Raw genomic sequence first — 16840 nt, forward strand, 5'->3', positions numbered from 1 at the left:
ATCGCGCTGTTTAGCGCATCGCACTGTCTAGTGCATTTCGAATCAATCGCACTGTTTAGTGTATTTCAATCGCGCTGTTTAGCGTATCGCACTGTCCTGTGTATTTCAAATCACTCGCGCTTTCTTGCGCATTGCACTGTTTTGTGCACTTTACTTGCATTTTGCATGCATTCCATCGCGCTATCTTGCGCATCTCACCTGTACTTGTTAGTGCATTGTATCGCGCTATCTTGCGCACCTTATTGGTATCGCACTGTTTTGTGTATTCACCTTGCTCGTACTGTTTTGTACACCTTTAGCATCGCACTATTTTGTGCATCTGTTTAGCACTGTTTTGTGCATTCTTCTGCATCGCACTGTCTTGTGCACTCCCCGGTCTAGGAGACCTTAAATCCTCCGGTCTGCGGAGACCTTAAATCCTGCATCTTTATTCGCACTATCTTGAGCACTCCCCGGTCTAGGAGACCTTAAATCCTCTAAAGGTGTAATTCCTTTGGTGTTTGTCGTGCCCAAACGACTTCCGGTGGTCCGGTATAGCCACCTGCCTGTGTTTGCAGTGAGTTCCTAGGAGACCAACTGCGACGGTGGAAACTAGAGTTTGAATGGCTTATGCCTAGAACGCAAAGGTTCGGGATTTCCGAGACTAAAGTCTGGTTTAAATACCCAGGGGTATATCCTCGGCTTGAAATCTGTATGGCAGCCCCATAGATTGAGATAGCATCTGTATGCACCTCAATTCTGGATACTGATCCAACCTAGTCTGTCACCCTGTTGGAGAATAGGGAAAGCTGCGACCATAGTCAGGGAGAAAAGTAATACCTGCAGTTCAACCAAGAAGAAGCGAAAGATCCCCAGCAGCATGAGGTAAGTCATTGCCAATTGCCCCTGTAAGGTACCTTTACCTCTTAGCTATTACATTGCATTTTGGCCACTACGTTACAGTGCATTGCATGAATCTCCAACTTTCAAATCGGCTTCGCGTAGCGTATAAGTCCAACTTTCAAAAACCGGCTTCGCGTAGCGTATAAGTCCAATCTTCAAAATCTTCTCGCATATCATTTTGCATTTTGCCCATGCCTGCGGGCATGCCTGCGGGCACACCTTTTTATTTTGTATGTTTGTCTAAGTCTTCGGCCTTGTCAAAAATGGGTCGTCTCTGGGCTTTGACATTCACTCCCGTCACTCGTGACTTCCGAGTTCTGTCAAAGAGGGGCAACTGTAGACACCCCATTTTTGACCGACCTTGAGACTCAGACATCACCAGTTGAGCACTTGGTGATATTGCATAATGTGCTCGTTCAGAAGTCTCGGAGTCGCGGCCGTGAGCCCTGCCTCCGGACTTCCGAACCCTCTTCTGTGCCCTGTCTCGATTTGCGAACCAGACTCGGTTTTCTCTGCTTCTTTTCCTGAGGGGAGGGAGAGGTCCAGCAGACCATCTCTCAATGTCCATAGGCTACATTTGGTGGCCGTAGGCCATTTTTCCCATTTCGGAGTCCGGTTTCCGGTTTTCAGAGCCGTCAGGCCGTGTGCCTCGGTTCGGGACCGCCTAACCATCTCCGTTTGCCCCGGTTTTTGGCATACTTCTTATTTTCTCCCTTTTGAGGGACACTGGGGTCTGAGAAACCCACTTCGAGGTCGAACGCCACTTTCGGTGTTTAACGGGCAGTTTCCGGGGCCCCGAACTGCGTGTTTTGGCCCCCGAACATTCGTTTTGCATCGGTTTTCGTTCATTTTTGGCAGGTACCTCTGTTTTATCACCAGGAAGGTCACTGAAGGGTGGGAGGCTAGTAATTGTTGCAGCAACCAGTTATCTCTCCTCTGGAGCCTCCCGGCGCCCGTTTTTCGCACTTCCGGGCTAATGTTGAACACCCTAGGCTTAGTGTTGCCAACTTTCAACCACATATTTGTGATGTACACACATGGGAGGCCACTAAAAAGTGGTGGCCGGCCATTAATTCCTTTTGACCCTTTTGAACCCCTCCTTCCGGGCTAATGTTGAACCCCTTGGACCTTTTTTCTTAAACTTTGAACCACATATTTGTGATGTACACACATGGGAGGCCACTAAAAAGTGGTGGCCGGCCATTAATTCAACTTGACCCTTTTGACCCCTAGCTGGCCGGCTAGGGGGGGTGGCTGGCCGGCTAGTAGGGGTGGCTGGCCGGCTAGTAGGGGTGGCTGGCCGGCCACCTGCAGAAAAAGTGACAGGCCGGCCGTGTTCCTTACACTGTGCACTTTACAGCTGTGGGGCAATATCCCCCAGATATTTTCTGTGTCCGGGGGATATTTTGTGGGGCAGTTTTACCCTCCTTTTTGCCCCACCTTTACACCCTCTTTTTGTCCATATAACCAGCTGGTGGCCTCCTTTGTAAGGGTTAGAAAAATTGCTCTTCAAGCTTCCATAGCCAACTCCATCTTCTTCCTCCTCAATTCCTCAAAAAACCCTAAGTCACTAACCATCATTCCTTCTACACCACCAAGCTCTACCACCACCATCTCATTTCCAGCAACAAGGAAAGATTCTTGAAGGCTAAAGAAGCTGCAAATCAACCCAAGAAGCAACAAAAGCTTGGATCTTCAAGGGTAAGTTACACTTTGACCCTTTTGACCCTTTTCCTTGATCTATTTCTAAGCCCCACTTCTTTTTGGTTTCAAGCTCCGACCCTAACTGAAAAGGGCCATATTTTGAGCTCATCTTCACTTCTCATTAAGGGCTCAACCCTGTTTGAGCCCTCCATAATATACTTGCTTCATTGATCATCTTGTATGTCATGATTTTGCATGCTATTTTTGGCCCATGAGCAATCTGTTTTTGAGCATGTTATAAACTGATATAAGGCTTATTTTGAGCCCCTCTTCAACATTGGAGAAGGGCTCAACATTGTTTGGTGTCTCCATGTATCACTTGTAGTTATATCCCTTGTTTGGCTCCATTTTTGCATAAATTGGTAGCCCTCTTTGCTTCTGTTTTTGGACCTTGGTCCGAACTTAAAGTGGCCTTATTTTGGCCTATACTTCATGTTTCATTCACACTTTTTTTCTGTTTGGTGATTATTTTGTATACTTCATGTTTTAGCACCTTTTGAGCCTCATTTTGCATCATATTTTTAGCATGTTTTTATACTGATTTTGAGGCTGCCATATACTGTAAATGTTCATATTTTTGGTCCATCTTCAGTGTTGTAGAAGGAAATTTTTCAGTTTGGGTTTTTCTTATACCACTTGCTTCATTACCCCTCTTTTGGCCCCTATTCTTGCATGCTATTTTTCCCCTACCTATACTTGCAGTTTGACCATGTTTATAACTGTGAAAGTGCATCTTTTGGGACTGTCTAGCTTCTGTCTTTGCATTGCATGTCCATATTGTGCATGTTTAGCATAGCTATAGGCCATTTCGGGTGCCTAATGTTGCATTTCGGGACATTTCCTTGTATTTCATGTCATTTCGCTTCATTTCGGGACTGTTTTCCCCCATATTTTGTTGCTGAAATTCCATTGGCATGCTTGCATATCATTTTTGCCATGTTTCATTGCATTTTATCACTGCCTCGGTTTGCGTGCCAGTGTGCACGCATTTCGAGGCACTTCATTTTTATCCGCTGGCATCCTATGTGAGTGTGGCTGAGGCTCACTCATGTTGGTATAAGCCCACTTGTCATTTCCATGCCATTTCATTGCATTTTATCACTGCCTCGGTTTGCGTGCCCGTGTGCACGCATTTCGAGGCACTTCATTTTCTGCCATCGGCATCTTATGTGAGTGTGGCTGAGGCTCACTCATGTTAGCATAAGTCCATTTATCATTTTCCATGTCGTTCGCATCGTTTTAGCATCGTCTCGGTTTGCGTGCCTGTGTGCACGCATTTCGAGGCACTTCATTTTCTGCCATCGGCATCCTATGTGAGTGTGGCTGAGGCTCACTCATGTTGGTATAAGCCCATATCATGTTTCCATGTCATTTGCATTGCGTATGCCATTGCCTCGGTTTGCGTGCCCGTGTGCACGCATTTCGAGGCACTTCATTTTCATCAACCGGCATCCTATGTGAGTGTGGCTGAGGCTCACTCATGTTGGTATAAGCCCATATCATGTTTCCATGTCATTTGCATTGCGTATGCCATTGCCTCGGTTTGCGTGCCCGTGTGCACGCATTTCGAGGCACTTCATTTTCATCAACCGGCATCCTATGTGAGTGTGGCTAAGGCTCACTCATGTTGGTATAAGCCCATTTGTCATTTCCATGTCATTTGCATTGCGTATGCCATTGCCTCGGTTTGCGTGCCCGTGTGCACGCATTTCGAGGCACTTCATTTTCATCAACCGGCATCCTATGTGAGTGTGGCTGAGGCTCACTCATGTTGGTATAAGCCCATATCATGTTTTCATGTCATTCGCATCGCTTTCGCATCGCCTCGGTTTGCGTGCCAGTGTGCACGCATTTCGAGGCACTTCATTTTTATCCAACGGCATCCCATGTGAGTGTGGCTGAGGCTCACTCATGTTGGTATAAGCCCATTTGTCATTCCCATATCATTTCATCATATCATATCATTGCCTCGGTTTGCGTGCCCGCGTGCACGTACTTCGAGACACATATCATTGCCTCGATTTGCGTGCCCGCGTGCACGTACTTCGAGAAACATATCATTGCCTCGGTTTGCGTGCCCGCGTGCACGTACTTCGAGACACATATCATCACCTCGGTTTGCGTGCCCGTGTGCACGTACTTCGAGGCATCTCATTTTCATTGTATCTGTCATCGCCTCGGTTTGCGTGCCCGTGTGCACGCACTTCGAGGCATCTCATTTTCAGCATTCCGTCATTTTCTCGATTCGCGTGCCCGTGTACACGCATTTCGAGGCATGTCATTCCATAGCATTGTGTATGTTAGGGTTATATCTTAGTTGCATTTCATGCATATCATGCATATTGCATCGTGTCCGGAATAGGAGTTAGCCCGGGCACGGGAAACGAGGTACATTTCGTACTCCGAGTGACGGAATGTGTCTCAATTCCCCCAGTCACCGACACTCCGGATTATCCATGATGGAGTTAGGTTTTAGCTGTAGTTTCATGTGCATTCATCCTATATTGAGTTGTGCATTTCGACTCCTCGGCCATCATGCCTCGGTATGCGTGATTGGTGGCACGAGGATCGAGACATGCATATATCTGTGCAAATACATTGCTATGCCCCTTTTCTGCTCTCTGTTGCAGCAAAACAAAGAATCAACAACCTTTTGGGACTTGGCACGCATTTCAAGAACAGGTGTAAACAGAGGCTAATTGGGGCATTCCGGTGGATTTCCGCGCAAGACAATCCGGACATGCATCATCCATCAGGAGCAAGACAGTCCCTGGCTTGCACGCCAGCTTTACTTGTTTTCTAGTTAATTCATTAATTAATTAGAATTTTGTAATATTTCGGACTATAATATTCTTTTATTCGGGACTGTAATATTTGGACTGTATTATTTATTTGGACCCTCCGAGCGAGGGCACAACTGTAATAAGTGTGGGTGAGTGTGATGTATGTCTTCCAACCCCACGTCTTTCTCCCTTTTATTTATCCGCTTATGATGGTTAGATTAGGGCATATTTCAATTAGCATACAGTATGACAGCATGTTTGCATTCATTCATCAGTTTTGCATGCACCGGGCTCGGCGCATCATACTAACTGCATTGTACTCTCAATTCTAAATTGAATACATGATAATTGTAGCACTTCATATACCATCTTAGAATAGCCGAGCCTGCTATAGTTGCATCTTTGCATGTGTTGCATTAGGCATTTCTGTATAATTAGGATCATGCATGATTTCTAATGAAGTTTCTATTTTGGCTTGGAGTACTCGGTGAGTTTTATGCTTTAGCATCCTTGCATGCGTGTGAGTGAATGCCATGATAGCATGCTTACCATGAGGCTATGTGCTTATATGATATAACTGCCTGAATGCCTGTGGGTGAAGGTCGAGTTGTTTAAATTGGAACAAATCATTGACTGTGAGTTTTAAGCCCACTAGATAGTGGCAAAATCATATTTTTCTAAGCCCACCTGAGGGTGGCAAATCCACGTCTTAGCCTACTTGCGGGTAGCACCATCAAACCACTTTCAAATAAACAAACATGAAATATTTTGTTCCAATTCGGGCGACCCGGTCTATACTTATATGCTGTGCGCATCACATAGTAACCTAGGCCAATAAACCGGAATAAGAACTCGCAATGTTTTCAAAAATTGATATCATGGTTAGTAGAGGCCGGTCTATGACCGGGCGAGCGGGGGTGCTCACGAAGTGACCTTCCCCAATCGTACCCAAGTTCCCGAGCCGAGGCAACTTTGGTGATGACGGACACGTGGCCTTTTGGCACCGAGTCAGGGTTTCCTAAATTTCCCAAAATAAAATATTTAGGTGGCGACTCTGTATCTGGCAAAGCAGTCCATGTTTGGCACTTCTTTCAAAAATCTGTTTTCCTAAAACGATTTGCCGGATTTGGACTCTTTGGTTCAGACTTAGAACCGTGACTACGAAAAATCGAGTCCGAGCTGTAGCGAGGTCCCCCGCGGGCCTGTTACAGCTGGCAGGCAGTTGAGAGCAGGTGATGAACGGCATGGTTTATGCTGACAGATGGGATAGCAGAGCCACGTGTCAGGAGATGACAGGGAGTGGATATGGGGCACAGAAGGTATATAAGCATGTCTGCGCCCCCCATACGAACACATCTGTAAGGATTTCTTACACTAAAACACTCTCTCCCTTCTCTCTATCCGTCCTAAGGTGTGTGCTAACTTGACCGTCGGAGGGTTTTTCCGGCCACACACCGCCGGGTAGCTCACCATTATTTGTTCACAGGTGATCGGACATCGACGGAGCTCGGAAGAAAGGAATACGGGCACGCCGGAATATTTGCTCCCCGTACAATTGGCGCCGTCTGTGGGAATCTAGACAGACAAAACCTTGTCTTCCAGGTTCATCTGATCGCCTTCCATGGCGAACAACGACGAGTTCCCGTTGTCCGCCATCGATGGAGCCACCCCGGAGTATACCCGAAGGAGAGAGGGACCACCTGCCGTCCATCCAATGGCTGACTTGGGGACGCCCACTGGAGGACAGTCAGGTGACGCGCGGGATAAGCGCGGAAGGAGTCATGGGCATTCACGGAGTCCAGACGGTCACCGGCGGAGAGATTCACACGCCAGGCGATTGGAAAGCAAGTTAAGGGACCAAGACGCTGTCATCAGGCGGATGGCGGCGGAGATGGAGGATCTTAAACGGCATGTCAAAGGGAAAGGTGTAGCTGGAGTGGGTGACCACAGTGAGCGCACCCTATCCCGCCGTTCAGGCGGACAGAGCCAACGACATACTCAGTCCATATCTATCACCAGAAGTTACCAGGTTGGTGATTCCGACGTGCGTGCAGAAAAGTCCAGCGCGCAAGACAGCACCTACAAACCCTCACGTCCGGCGACGACGTCGAGGTATTCTTATTCAGCTCAGTCAGAGGACTTACGGGCAGTATTAAGGGAGCGGGCTCGCCGGCGCGAAGCTCAGAGAATACCAGCTTTCCAGCGGCTCTCCTATGGGGTTCATGCCAGCGAGGAGGTCGGAATGCCTCCACCCCGCCAAACAGTGACAGCATTTGAAGATACAGACCTGGCCAGGCTGAGTGCCACCCCTTTTTCCCTGGAAATAGAAACAACGCCGCTTCCGGCAGGCTTCCACCAGCCTAAGTTCACGCTCTACGACGGCAAAACCGATCCTTACATGCATGTGAGCCACTTCCGTCAGGTCATGGCCGGACATAGGCGGAATGACGGACTTATGTGCCTAATCTTCCCGTCCAGTTTAGGTGAGCTGGGCTTAAAGTGGTTTGAGAGGTTGCCGGAAGGAAGCATACAACGGTGGCATCAGTTGGCCGAAGCGTTTGTTACGCGCTTCAAAACCAACACAAAAACACCAAAGGAAGTCGATCACTTGTTAAGTGTCAAGATGGAACCGTGCGACACACTGAAGGCGTACAATTCAAGGTACTGGGAAACCTTCAACGAGATCTTAGACTGCCCGGTCAACCTTGCTATCACGCAATATAAGCGCGGTCTCCCGGTCGGACATAGACTGCGGGACTCGCTTACCATGCACCAACCGACCTCCATGGGCCAGCTCATGCAGCGCATCAATGATCACATCCGAGTAGAGGATGATGCGGCGGCTTCCACCGTGAAGGCCACTCCGGTCGGAACAGACAAGAAGACAGCAGGCAAAGTGCACGCAGTTGGGCAAGAGTCCGGCCGCTCAAATGACCGAGCAGAGGAATCAGACCGAGGTTCAAATCGTAAAAACCGGGGTAGAGGACGTCGGAATGACCGGGATGACTACCCCCGTGATGACGTTGAGGACGCAAACAGGAGAATGAAGGCAAGGACTGGCATAACCACGGTCTTCAAGATTCCAATCTATCGCATACTTAGCGAAATCCGAGACGAGGAGTATGTCCGGTTTCCTGCTAAGTTGGGCGATGGACAAAAGGGGTACAATCCGCGGTATCGTTGTACGTTTCACCGGGAGAGGGGCCACCGGACTGAGGATTGTTTGCCTTTGCGACAACATTTGGAGGAATTGGTCGCGGCCGGGCATCTGGACCTTTACATTGATGGCGGCGTGAAACCAAATCAGGCTCCAGCCGATCCCAGGGGACAGGATGACTGAGATGCGCCACCACAAGGAGTTATTAATGTCATCCACGGTATCGTTGAACCGGAGCGCGTTTGTGAACTCCGGGGCATGATCAAGAAGGCAGAGCATATGAGGGAAGTTTTGTCAGTGCAACCTGCCATCAAGAGGGGGAAGACAGAGGAGAAAGACGTGATCAGTTTCACCTCAAGGGATTTAGAGCGTATCTAGACGCCGCACAACGATGCTCTTGTCGTAACACTACGCGTCAAAGAATTTGATGTTAGACGAATCTTGATCGATCAGGGAAGCTCGGTCGAGATCATGTATTATGATGCGTTCAAACAGCTCAAACTTCGTGAGACAGACTTGGCACCGGCCACTTCGCCACTGGTTGGATTTAACTCGCAGCCGGAGTGGCCATTGGGAAAGATTATCCTGCCGGTCAAAGCGGGATCCGTGGTCAAGCAAGTGGAGTTTTGGGTGCTACAAGTGCCTTCAACATACAACCTTATCCTTGGAAGAGGATGGCTTCACGCCATGCAAGCCGTAGCATCGACCTACCACCAGGTGATGAGATTCCCCTCGGCTATGGGGGCAATCGAGGAGATTTGGAGTGATCAGGTCATGTCCAAGCAGTGCTTCGTGGCGGTCAACGGGAGCCGGGCTACCAAAGGATTCGTTCAAATGATCGAGGGACCGGAGGACCAGAGTGTCTTGGATGATGTTGGCACCAAAGCAGAAGACAAGGCAGTTGAAGAATTGGTTGAGGTGCGGATTGATGCCGAGCAGCCGGACAGATTCTTCTTGCTCGGTTCAAGTCTCTCGGCCATGGAGAGAACCGAGATGATTGAGTTTTTGATGGCAAATATCGAAGTCTTTGCATGGTCGCCCTACGACATGCCCGGCCTTGACCCAAGTTTTATCTGCCATCACCTCAATGTCTTCCCTGGCGCAAAGCCAGTCATCCAGCGAGCAAGGAGGTCGGCGCTGCATCACGCCGAGGTAGTGGCAGAGGAGGTAAAAAACTTGCTTGAAGCACGAGCAATACAGGAAATGCACTACCCTCGGTGGATTTCCAACACGGTTGTGGTGCCTAAGAAGAATGGAAAGTGGCGAGTTTGTGTCGACTATAAGACAGTCAACCGAGCTTGTCCAAAAGACAGCTTCCCTTTGCCGCGCATTGACCAGCTAGTGGATTTGACGGCTGGACACAGTCGGCTCAGTTTCTTGGATGCGTACCGCGGCTACCACCAGATTACCATGCATGGGCCTGACCAAGAGATCACCTCTTTCACGACTCCAAGGGGACTCTTCTGCTATCGAGTTATGCCCTTTGGTTTGAAAAACGCCGGGGCAACTTTTCAGAGGATGGTGACCAAAATGTTTGCTCCTTTGTTCGGTCGGACAATGGAGGCTTACATCGACGATATGGTGGTAAAAAGCCGACATGAGGCAAGCCATTTGTCCGACTTAACTGAGATGTTCACCATTCTGAAGAAATACAAGCTGCGCTTGAACGCCTCGAAGTGTGCCTTTGGTGTGGGATCCGGGAAATTTTTAGGTTTCTTAGTCACGAACCGAGGCATCGAAGCAGACCCTACTCAGATTAGAGCCGTGCAAGAGTTGAAGCAGCCTAGCTCGGCTAAGGACGTGCAGCATCTGGCCGGGATGGCCGCCGCGCTTAATCGATTTATAAGCCGGTCATCAGATCGCTGCCGCCCTTTCTTTCAAGCATTGAAGTCAAAGTTCTCATGGGATGACGAGTGTGACCGAGCTCTGGCCGAGCTCAAAGTTTATTTGTCTTCTCCGCCGCTGTTGGTTACACCAGAGCCCGGTGAGGACCTCTACCTTTACCTTGCCGTCTCCCAGCACGCAGTAAGTGCGGTGTTAGTCCGGGCTGAAGGAATCAAGCACCTCCCAATTTTTTACGTAAGTAAGACCTTGCTGCCGGCTGAGACGAGGTACTTGCCGCTGGAAAAGCTTGCGTTGGCACTGATGATGGCTTCGAGGAAATTGGCACATTATTTTCACGCCCATACCATCGTCGTACTGACCGAGTTCCCCCTCAAGGCCTTGTTTGAGCGCGCAGACTTTTCAGGCCGAATTTTAAAATGGGCGGTCGAGTTGGGACAGTTCGATGTGAAGTTCCAGCCACGCACCGCGATCAAAGCCCAAACCTTGGCCGATTTTGTTGCCGAGTTCTCACCTGGCACTCATCCGGTATGCCCGGTCGACATTGCCGAGGCAGATGATGAGACGCAGACAATGCCAACCGAGGCACAACCAGCTGCCGAAGGTCGCGCCGCGGAGATAGCGCGCACCATCGCCGTTCCCTCAGTTTGCGCGGTAATACCTCCCGGTGCTGCGATGACAGAGTTGTGTATCACCAACCCATCCACTCTGTCCGGTACCGCATCGTCACGGGGGGAAGGAATGGTTCCACACAGTTCAGAACTTGATGATTCGCCTACGGACTTGGGCATTCTGAACCAACTTGCTGAGTCCGGTGCCGAATCCTCAAGGGGGGAAGGAATGGTTCCACACAGTTCAGAACTTGATGATTCGCCTACGGACTTGGGCACTCTGAACCAACTTGCTGAGTCCGGTGCCGAATCCTCAAGGGGGGAAGGAATGGTTCCAGGCAGCTCAGAACCTGCGGCCGGCTTCACACCGCAACCTGGTGTTTCGCCTACGGACTTGGGCATTACGGACCAACTTGCTGAGTCCGGTGTCGAATCACCAGGGGGCACTGACTTTGAACCGGTCAACACCAAACTTGACACCGCACAGCCGAGCAGTTGTGATCCCATTGCCCTTCGCAACTCTCAGGACCCATCTGACTGCTGGAAGCTTTTCGTAGGGGACATGTGGAAGCTTTTTGTTGATGGAGCGTCCAACCGTCATGGTGCCGGCCTTGGTATCGTTCTTATATCCCCGGACGGCCTAACCATTGAGCATTCTATCACACTCGGCTTCCCGGCGTCTAACAACGAGGCTGAGTACGAGGCGCTTCTTGCTGGGCTCAAGAGCGCAATCCAAATGAAGGCTGCCGAGCTTCTGGTATATAGTGATTCCCAGCTTGTGGTTAACCAAGTTTCAGGGATTTATGAAGCAAAGGACGACAGAATGGCGAAGTACCAAGCTCTGGTCAGGGACCATATCAAGCAGTTTGAGGCAATCAGAGCCCAGCAGATTGGTCGGGAAGAAAACAGCCGGGCTGATGAACTCGCCGGCCTCGCTTCCATGATAGATAGCACATCTCCAAACCCCCTGTTGATTGACTTTCTTCCGCGGCCAAGCATTGAAAACGCCGGGCAGACGGATGTACTCTGCGCCGAGCTAGGTCCTTCTTGGATGGACCCCTTGATCTCGTTCCTCCAAGACCGGACTCTTCCAGCGGACAAGAAAGAAGCACACAAAATACGGGTGAAGTCAGAGCGGTTTTGGCTCTCTCCATCAGGCGCGTTGTATAAGAAGTCCTTCACCGGTCCGTATCTCAAGTGCGTGCACCCGAACAGTGTGGAGGCCTTCTTGTCCGAAATTCATGAAGGCATTTGTGGCAGCCACGTCGGGGGCAGGTCCTTGGCCTATCGAGCTATTTCGCAGGGGTACTGGTGGCCGTGCATGCAGGCCGACGCACAAAAATATGTCCGCAGGTGCGAGAAATGCCAGAAATTCGCCCATCAGATCCATCAGCCTGCCAGGGAACTTCTTCCCCTCACCAGTCCTTGGCCTTTCGCCATGTGGGGGCTAGATATAGTGGGACCATTGCCAACAGCACCGGGCAACCGGAAATTCTTCATCGCGGCCACAGATTACTTCACAAAGTGGGTTGAAGCTGAGCCCTTGGCAACCATCAAAGAGAAAGACGTGAAGCGATTTGTCTGGCAGAACGTTGTCACACGATTTGGTGTCCCCAAGATTTTGATCTCTGACAACGGCACCCAGTTTGACGGTCGCCTATTCAGAGGATTTTGTGAAGATCTGAAGATAGAATTCTACAACTCCACCCCGGCCTACCCGCAGTCCAATGGTCAAGCCGAAGCATCAAACAAGACTATACTGGATGGGTTGAAGAAACGGCTGGAAAAGGCCAAGGGAAAGTGGGCTGAAGAATTGCCCAGTGTACTTTGGGCATACCGAACAACCCCGCGACGTTCAACCGGGGAAACTCCATTTGCTTTGGCTTACGGCATGGAGGCGGTCATACCCTTGGAAGTTGAAATGCCCACCCTCAGAACCGAGAGTTTTGAGCCCGTGCTAAATGCCGAGGCTATTGCCTTGGAACTGGACTTAGCGGAAGAACGCCGGGAGAAAGCCCTCATCCATGTGGCCGCCTACCAACAAGAGCTCTCCAAGAAGTATAACAAGACAGTGCACCCCAGACCGTTCAAAGTTGGGGATTGGGTTTTGAGGAAGATTATGGGCAACACCCTGGTGCCAGGAGAAGGCAAACTAGGGGCAAATTGGGAAGGACCCTACAAGATCACTGGTCTGGCCGGCAAGGGGGCTTACCATTTGGAGGATCTAGAGGGAAGAGCTATACCCCGGCCATGGAATGCAGCCAACTTGAAATTGTATTATTTTTAAGCTTTACTTTCCTCTTTTTATAAGGAAATTTTTTGGCTTGCAAAGCAGAATGTAATTCTTTTTGTCAAAATTATAGAAGTAATTTTGCTTTAGCACATGGATTCTTGTCTTAATGTTTAGAACCGAGATGGTGTACTCCGGTTGGAAGAGTTGGTGTTTTGTCCAACTTAGGATTCCCAACCGAGATGGTGTACTCCGGTTGGAAGAGTTGGTGTTTTGTCCAACTTAGGATTCCCAACCGAGATGGTGTACTCCGGCTGGAAGAGTTGGTGTTTTGTCCAACTTAGGATCCCCAACCGAGATGATGTACTCCGGTTGGAAGAGTTGGTGATGTGTCCAACTTAAAATTCCCAACCGAGATGGTGTATTCCGGTTGGAAGAGTTGGTGTTTTGCCCAACTTAGGATCCCCAACCGAGATGATGTACTCCGGTTGGAAGAGTTGGTGATTTGTCCAACTTAAAATTCCCAACCGAGATGGTGTATTCCGGTTGGAAGAGTAGTTGTTCTGTCCAACTTGGGATTCCCAACCGTGATGAAGTACTCCGGTTGGAAGAGTTGGCGTCTTGTCCAACATGGTATCTTGTCCAAACTTAGCAACAACCGAGATGGGTATTTCGGTGCATGAATTTGTTTTGTTATGCTCAAGTGCTTCGACCATGTTATGGACTCCGGTCGACCAAGTGTTCAAATGATAAGTCATACCGAGATAGTTTTCTGAAGACGGAATTAATTACTACCGGGCAAACACTTGGCGAAAATTCAAAATTTTTCATTGATAAAGAAATTCATTACAAGAGGTGGGGACAGAGCCCGGTTACATCTAAAGTATTGAAAGCAAAAATGCAAAGAAAAGAAAACTAAATCAGGGGGGATAGATTGGTGAATTCATCCTCGGCAGTCTCAAGGTTGGTGGTTGGGCTCGCTTCTTGGGCACCGGGCTCAACTTGACCGGGCTGCACTTCCACTACGGCGTCTTCAGCCTCCGAATCTGTCTCGTCACTCCCTTCTTCAAGCCCCTCCTCGGCCTCCGCTTGAAGCGCACTGAATACATCATTTGCATATGGCACGAGGTAGACCGGTAGTGAAGCTTTGGGAGGATTGGCAAAAACGTCGGTGTCAGAGCCCTGGCCGAGCTGTTCGCAAGCGGATTTCCAGCCAGCCTTGAAGTATATGTCTTGTGTTGCAAAGACTTGCTTCTTGTAATTCATCTCGGCCTCGTTGAAACCCGCATTGTTGGCAGCCCGGCAAGCCTTCTTCTTCGCCTTCTTCAAAGTGTCAACCTCGGCCTGGAGCTCGGTTTGTTTTTTCTCGGCTGCATTCAGTTGACCGAGCAGCCTATTATTGTCATGGTTGGCCATCTCGAGAGAAGCTTTAGCCCGGCCGAGCTCGGCTTGAAGGCTTTCAACATGGCTGGCAGTGTCGTTGGCTTTCTGCCTAAGCCGGTGGATGCGCTCCAAGACCAAATGTTGTTTTTGAATGGCCTGCACAAAGAAGCAAAGTACATCAGAAAGGGGACCGAGCAAGAAGGACCGAGCAAACACTTGTTAAATGTTAGAAAGAACGCCGACTTACCCTGGCCATCGACTTCACGGAAGATTTTACCAGCCGGGTGTCAGGGACGTGGTCACTGCCAACCACGTCGCCCGGTAGGAGAAACGCTTTGGAGAGATCGAAGGCAAGCAAATGTTCTTTGTCTGCCTTGATCGATGCAGTCGCCGGGATGTCCTGCCCCCGGTGCTTCAGCTGAGGACGCCAAGCGGGCACGGGAGCCGGAGTTTCAGCAGGATGTTCGGTTGTCAGCTCGGTGACAAGCTCGGCGGAGGGATCTGCCCTTGGTCTTTTTCCAGCCCGGCGCGCTTCTCTGGCGGATTGCACGGCAGCTGGAGCTGGAGAAGCAAGGGCTACGACGGCTGCACTCGATTGACCGGCAGCCGGGGAACGGGTGGTGACGCTCGGTATCTCGGCTGAGGTCGCGGTTAGAAGGTTTTTGATCCGAGATCTTTTGGCCATTTCTTGCTCGTCGGTTAACCGGATTAATGGGACGTCTGGTAGGGTTGGATCTGGAGGTGGCGAAGGAGCTCTGAGGAAGTCAGTTACTCTACTCCGGCGCAGAGCAGAATATCTGTAAGTCGGTGTGTAGCCGAGCAAGTCGTTGCAGTCTCGGTGACGGTACCTAAGCACGGCCCGAATTGCCTCGACGTTGGGGAATTGGTAGTTGGCTTGCAAGGCTTGGATAGCTGCAAAAGAAACAGGGAAACCGATTAGTAAAACTAAAGAATAAAGTTAACCGAGCAAGTTTGAGTGGCTTACATGAAGAACCGAAGTCCTTGCTTATGAACCAGCCCGGCACCTCGGCTGTTTCGTAGTTGCCGGACACCCAGAAGAAATCATCATCGTGCATATCTTTGTCCGGGGTGCCGGTTACGATTTTTTCCTTGCCCGGTCTTATTTTCAAGTAGTAAGCCAGGCCGTCACCGGTGTGGCCCATTGTGTACTGCCTTAATATCTCGGCTAGGCCTAAGTTGGTGCCTAGCCGTTGGTTCAATTCGTGTACGCCGTTGATTATTCTATATGTGTTGGTGGACACCTGTGTGGGTGCCAGCCCGGTTAGTCGGAGGAACTCGGTTATGAGAGGGTTGAGTGGGAAACGAAGACCCCCTTCAACGATGGATAGCACGGTGAAGGGGCATTCCTCCCTACCCCAAGGCGTGGTCTCTTCTTCGGCCAGCTCGAGATGGACGTCGGCCGGGACGCCGTAGTCCTCTCTGAAAGTGGCTAGCGCGGCCGGAGTATCCACAAGGAAGCGGAACTTCCCCATTTGTGGCCGACTTACTATAGCCCGGTTGATGGGTTGGGCACGGTGATAAATTGTTGCAGCTCGGTCCTGAGAGGTTCAGGAATGACAGGGGTCCCATTGGACTCTGCAGGAAAAGGATGGTAAGTGTAAGTGTGGGGTTTCGCTAAGAGAGCTAGACTTCAGCTCGGTCGGTAAGGGGGCCAAACGACCTCGGTTGTCTGATTAAGGAGCTCGGTCGCCCAAGCAGACCTGATGTTAGCCCGGTTAAGCGACCAAGTCCTTTGGTTATCTCGGTTTTTGCCATGATTGGAACAAACACGTTGTTTGCCCGGTTTGGCTAACTTTTCGGATCAAAAGAAGGCCCAGAGCCCGGTTCACCCCAGTTCGTCGATGTTCTTCAGGAAGACGAAGAACACCAAGAACAGTGGGAGGTTTAGGACGTTTTCTATGGTCTAAGCCCTAAAGCTACGTTTTTGGGTCCTAATGTGTGCAAAATAAGAGCAAATAGCAACATAGGAGAGATTAGGTATCTTACCTGTGAAGGGCTGAAGGTGTTCTTCCCAAACACGAAAAATGGGAGGATGGCAGTCGAGCTTGGGCTTGAGAGTCGACAGAGATGGAGGCAGCAGTAGGGAAAAAATGGAACGATGGAGGGCGAGTTTGTACAGGCGAAAGAGACCGCCCAAATTTAAAATCTGACAAGAACGGCGGGTTGCTTCTCGATAACCAATGGGAGCACGCCACGTGTCCCCATTTATGGCTTTGGCAGGACTGAA

The 16840-nt window shown here is 49.9% G+C and overlaps 1 protein-coding gene across 1 annotated transcript in view; it reads right to left on the reverse strand.

Annotated features, from left to right (window-relative positions):
* The window catches only part of LOC145822428 (uncharacterized), a 56197-nt gene extending 40654 nt beyond the window's left edge, over nt 1–15543 (reverse strand). The window contains exons 1-2 of the mRNA XM_082919414.1: nt 14840–15543; nt 14458–14748 (exon numbers count right to left, since the gene is read on the reverse strand). Of these exons, the coding sequence (XP_082775540.1) occupies nt 14458–14748; nt 14840–15277 (729 nt within the window). The 5' untranslated portion in view covers nt 15278–15543. The remainder of the gene's footprint in view (nt 1–14457; nt 14749–14839) is intronic.
* Between the last annotated feature and the right edge of the window lie 1297 nt (nt 15544–16840).

Source organism: Camellia sinensis, chromosome 1, assembly GCF_055761805.1.
Source record: "Camellia sinensis isolate YWXY chromosome 1, ASM5576180v1, whole genome shotgun sequence".
Classification (NCBI taxonomy): Eukaryota; Viridiplantae; Streptophyta; class Magnoliopsida; order Ericales; family Theaceae; genus Camellia; species Camellia sinensis.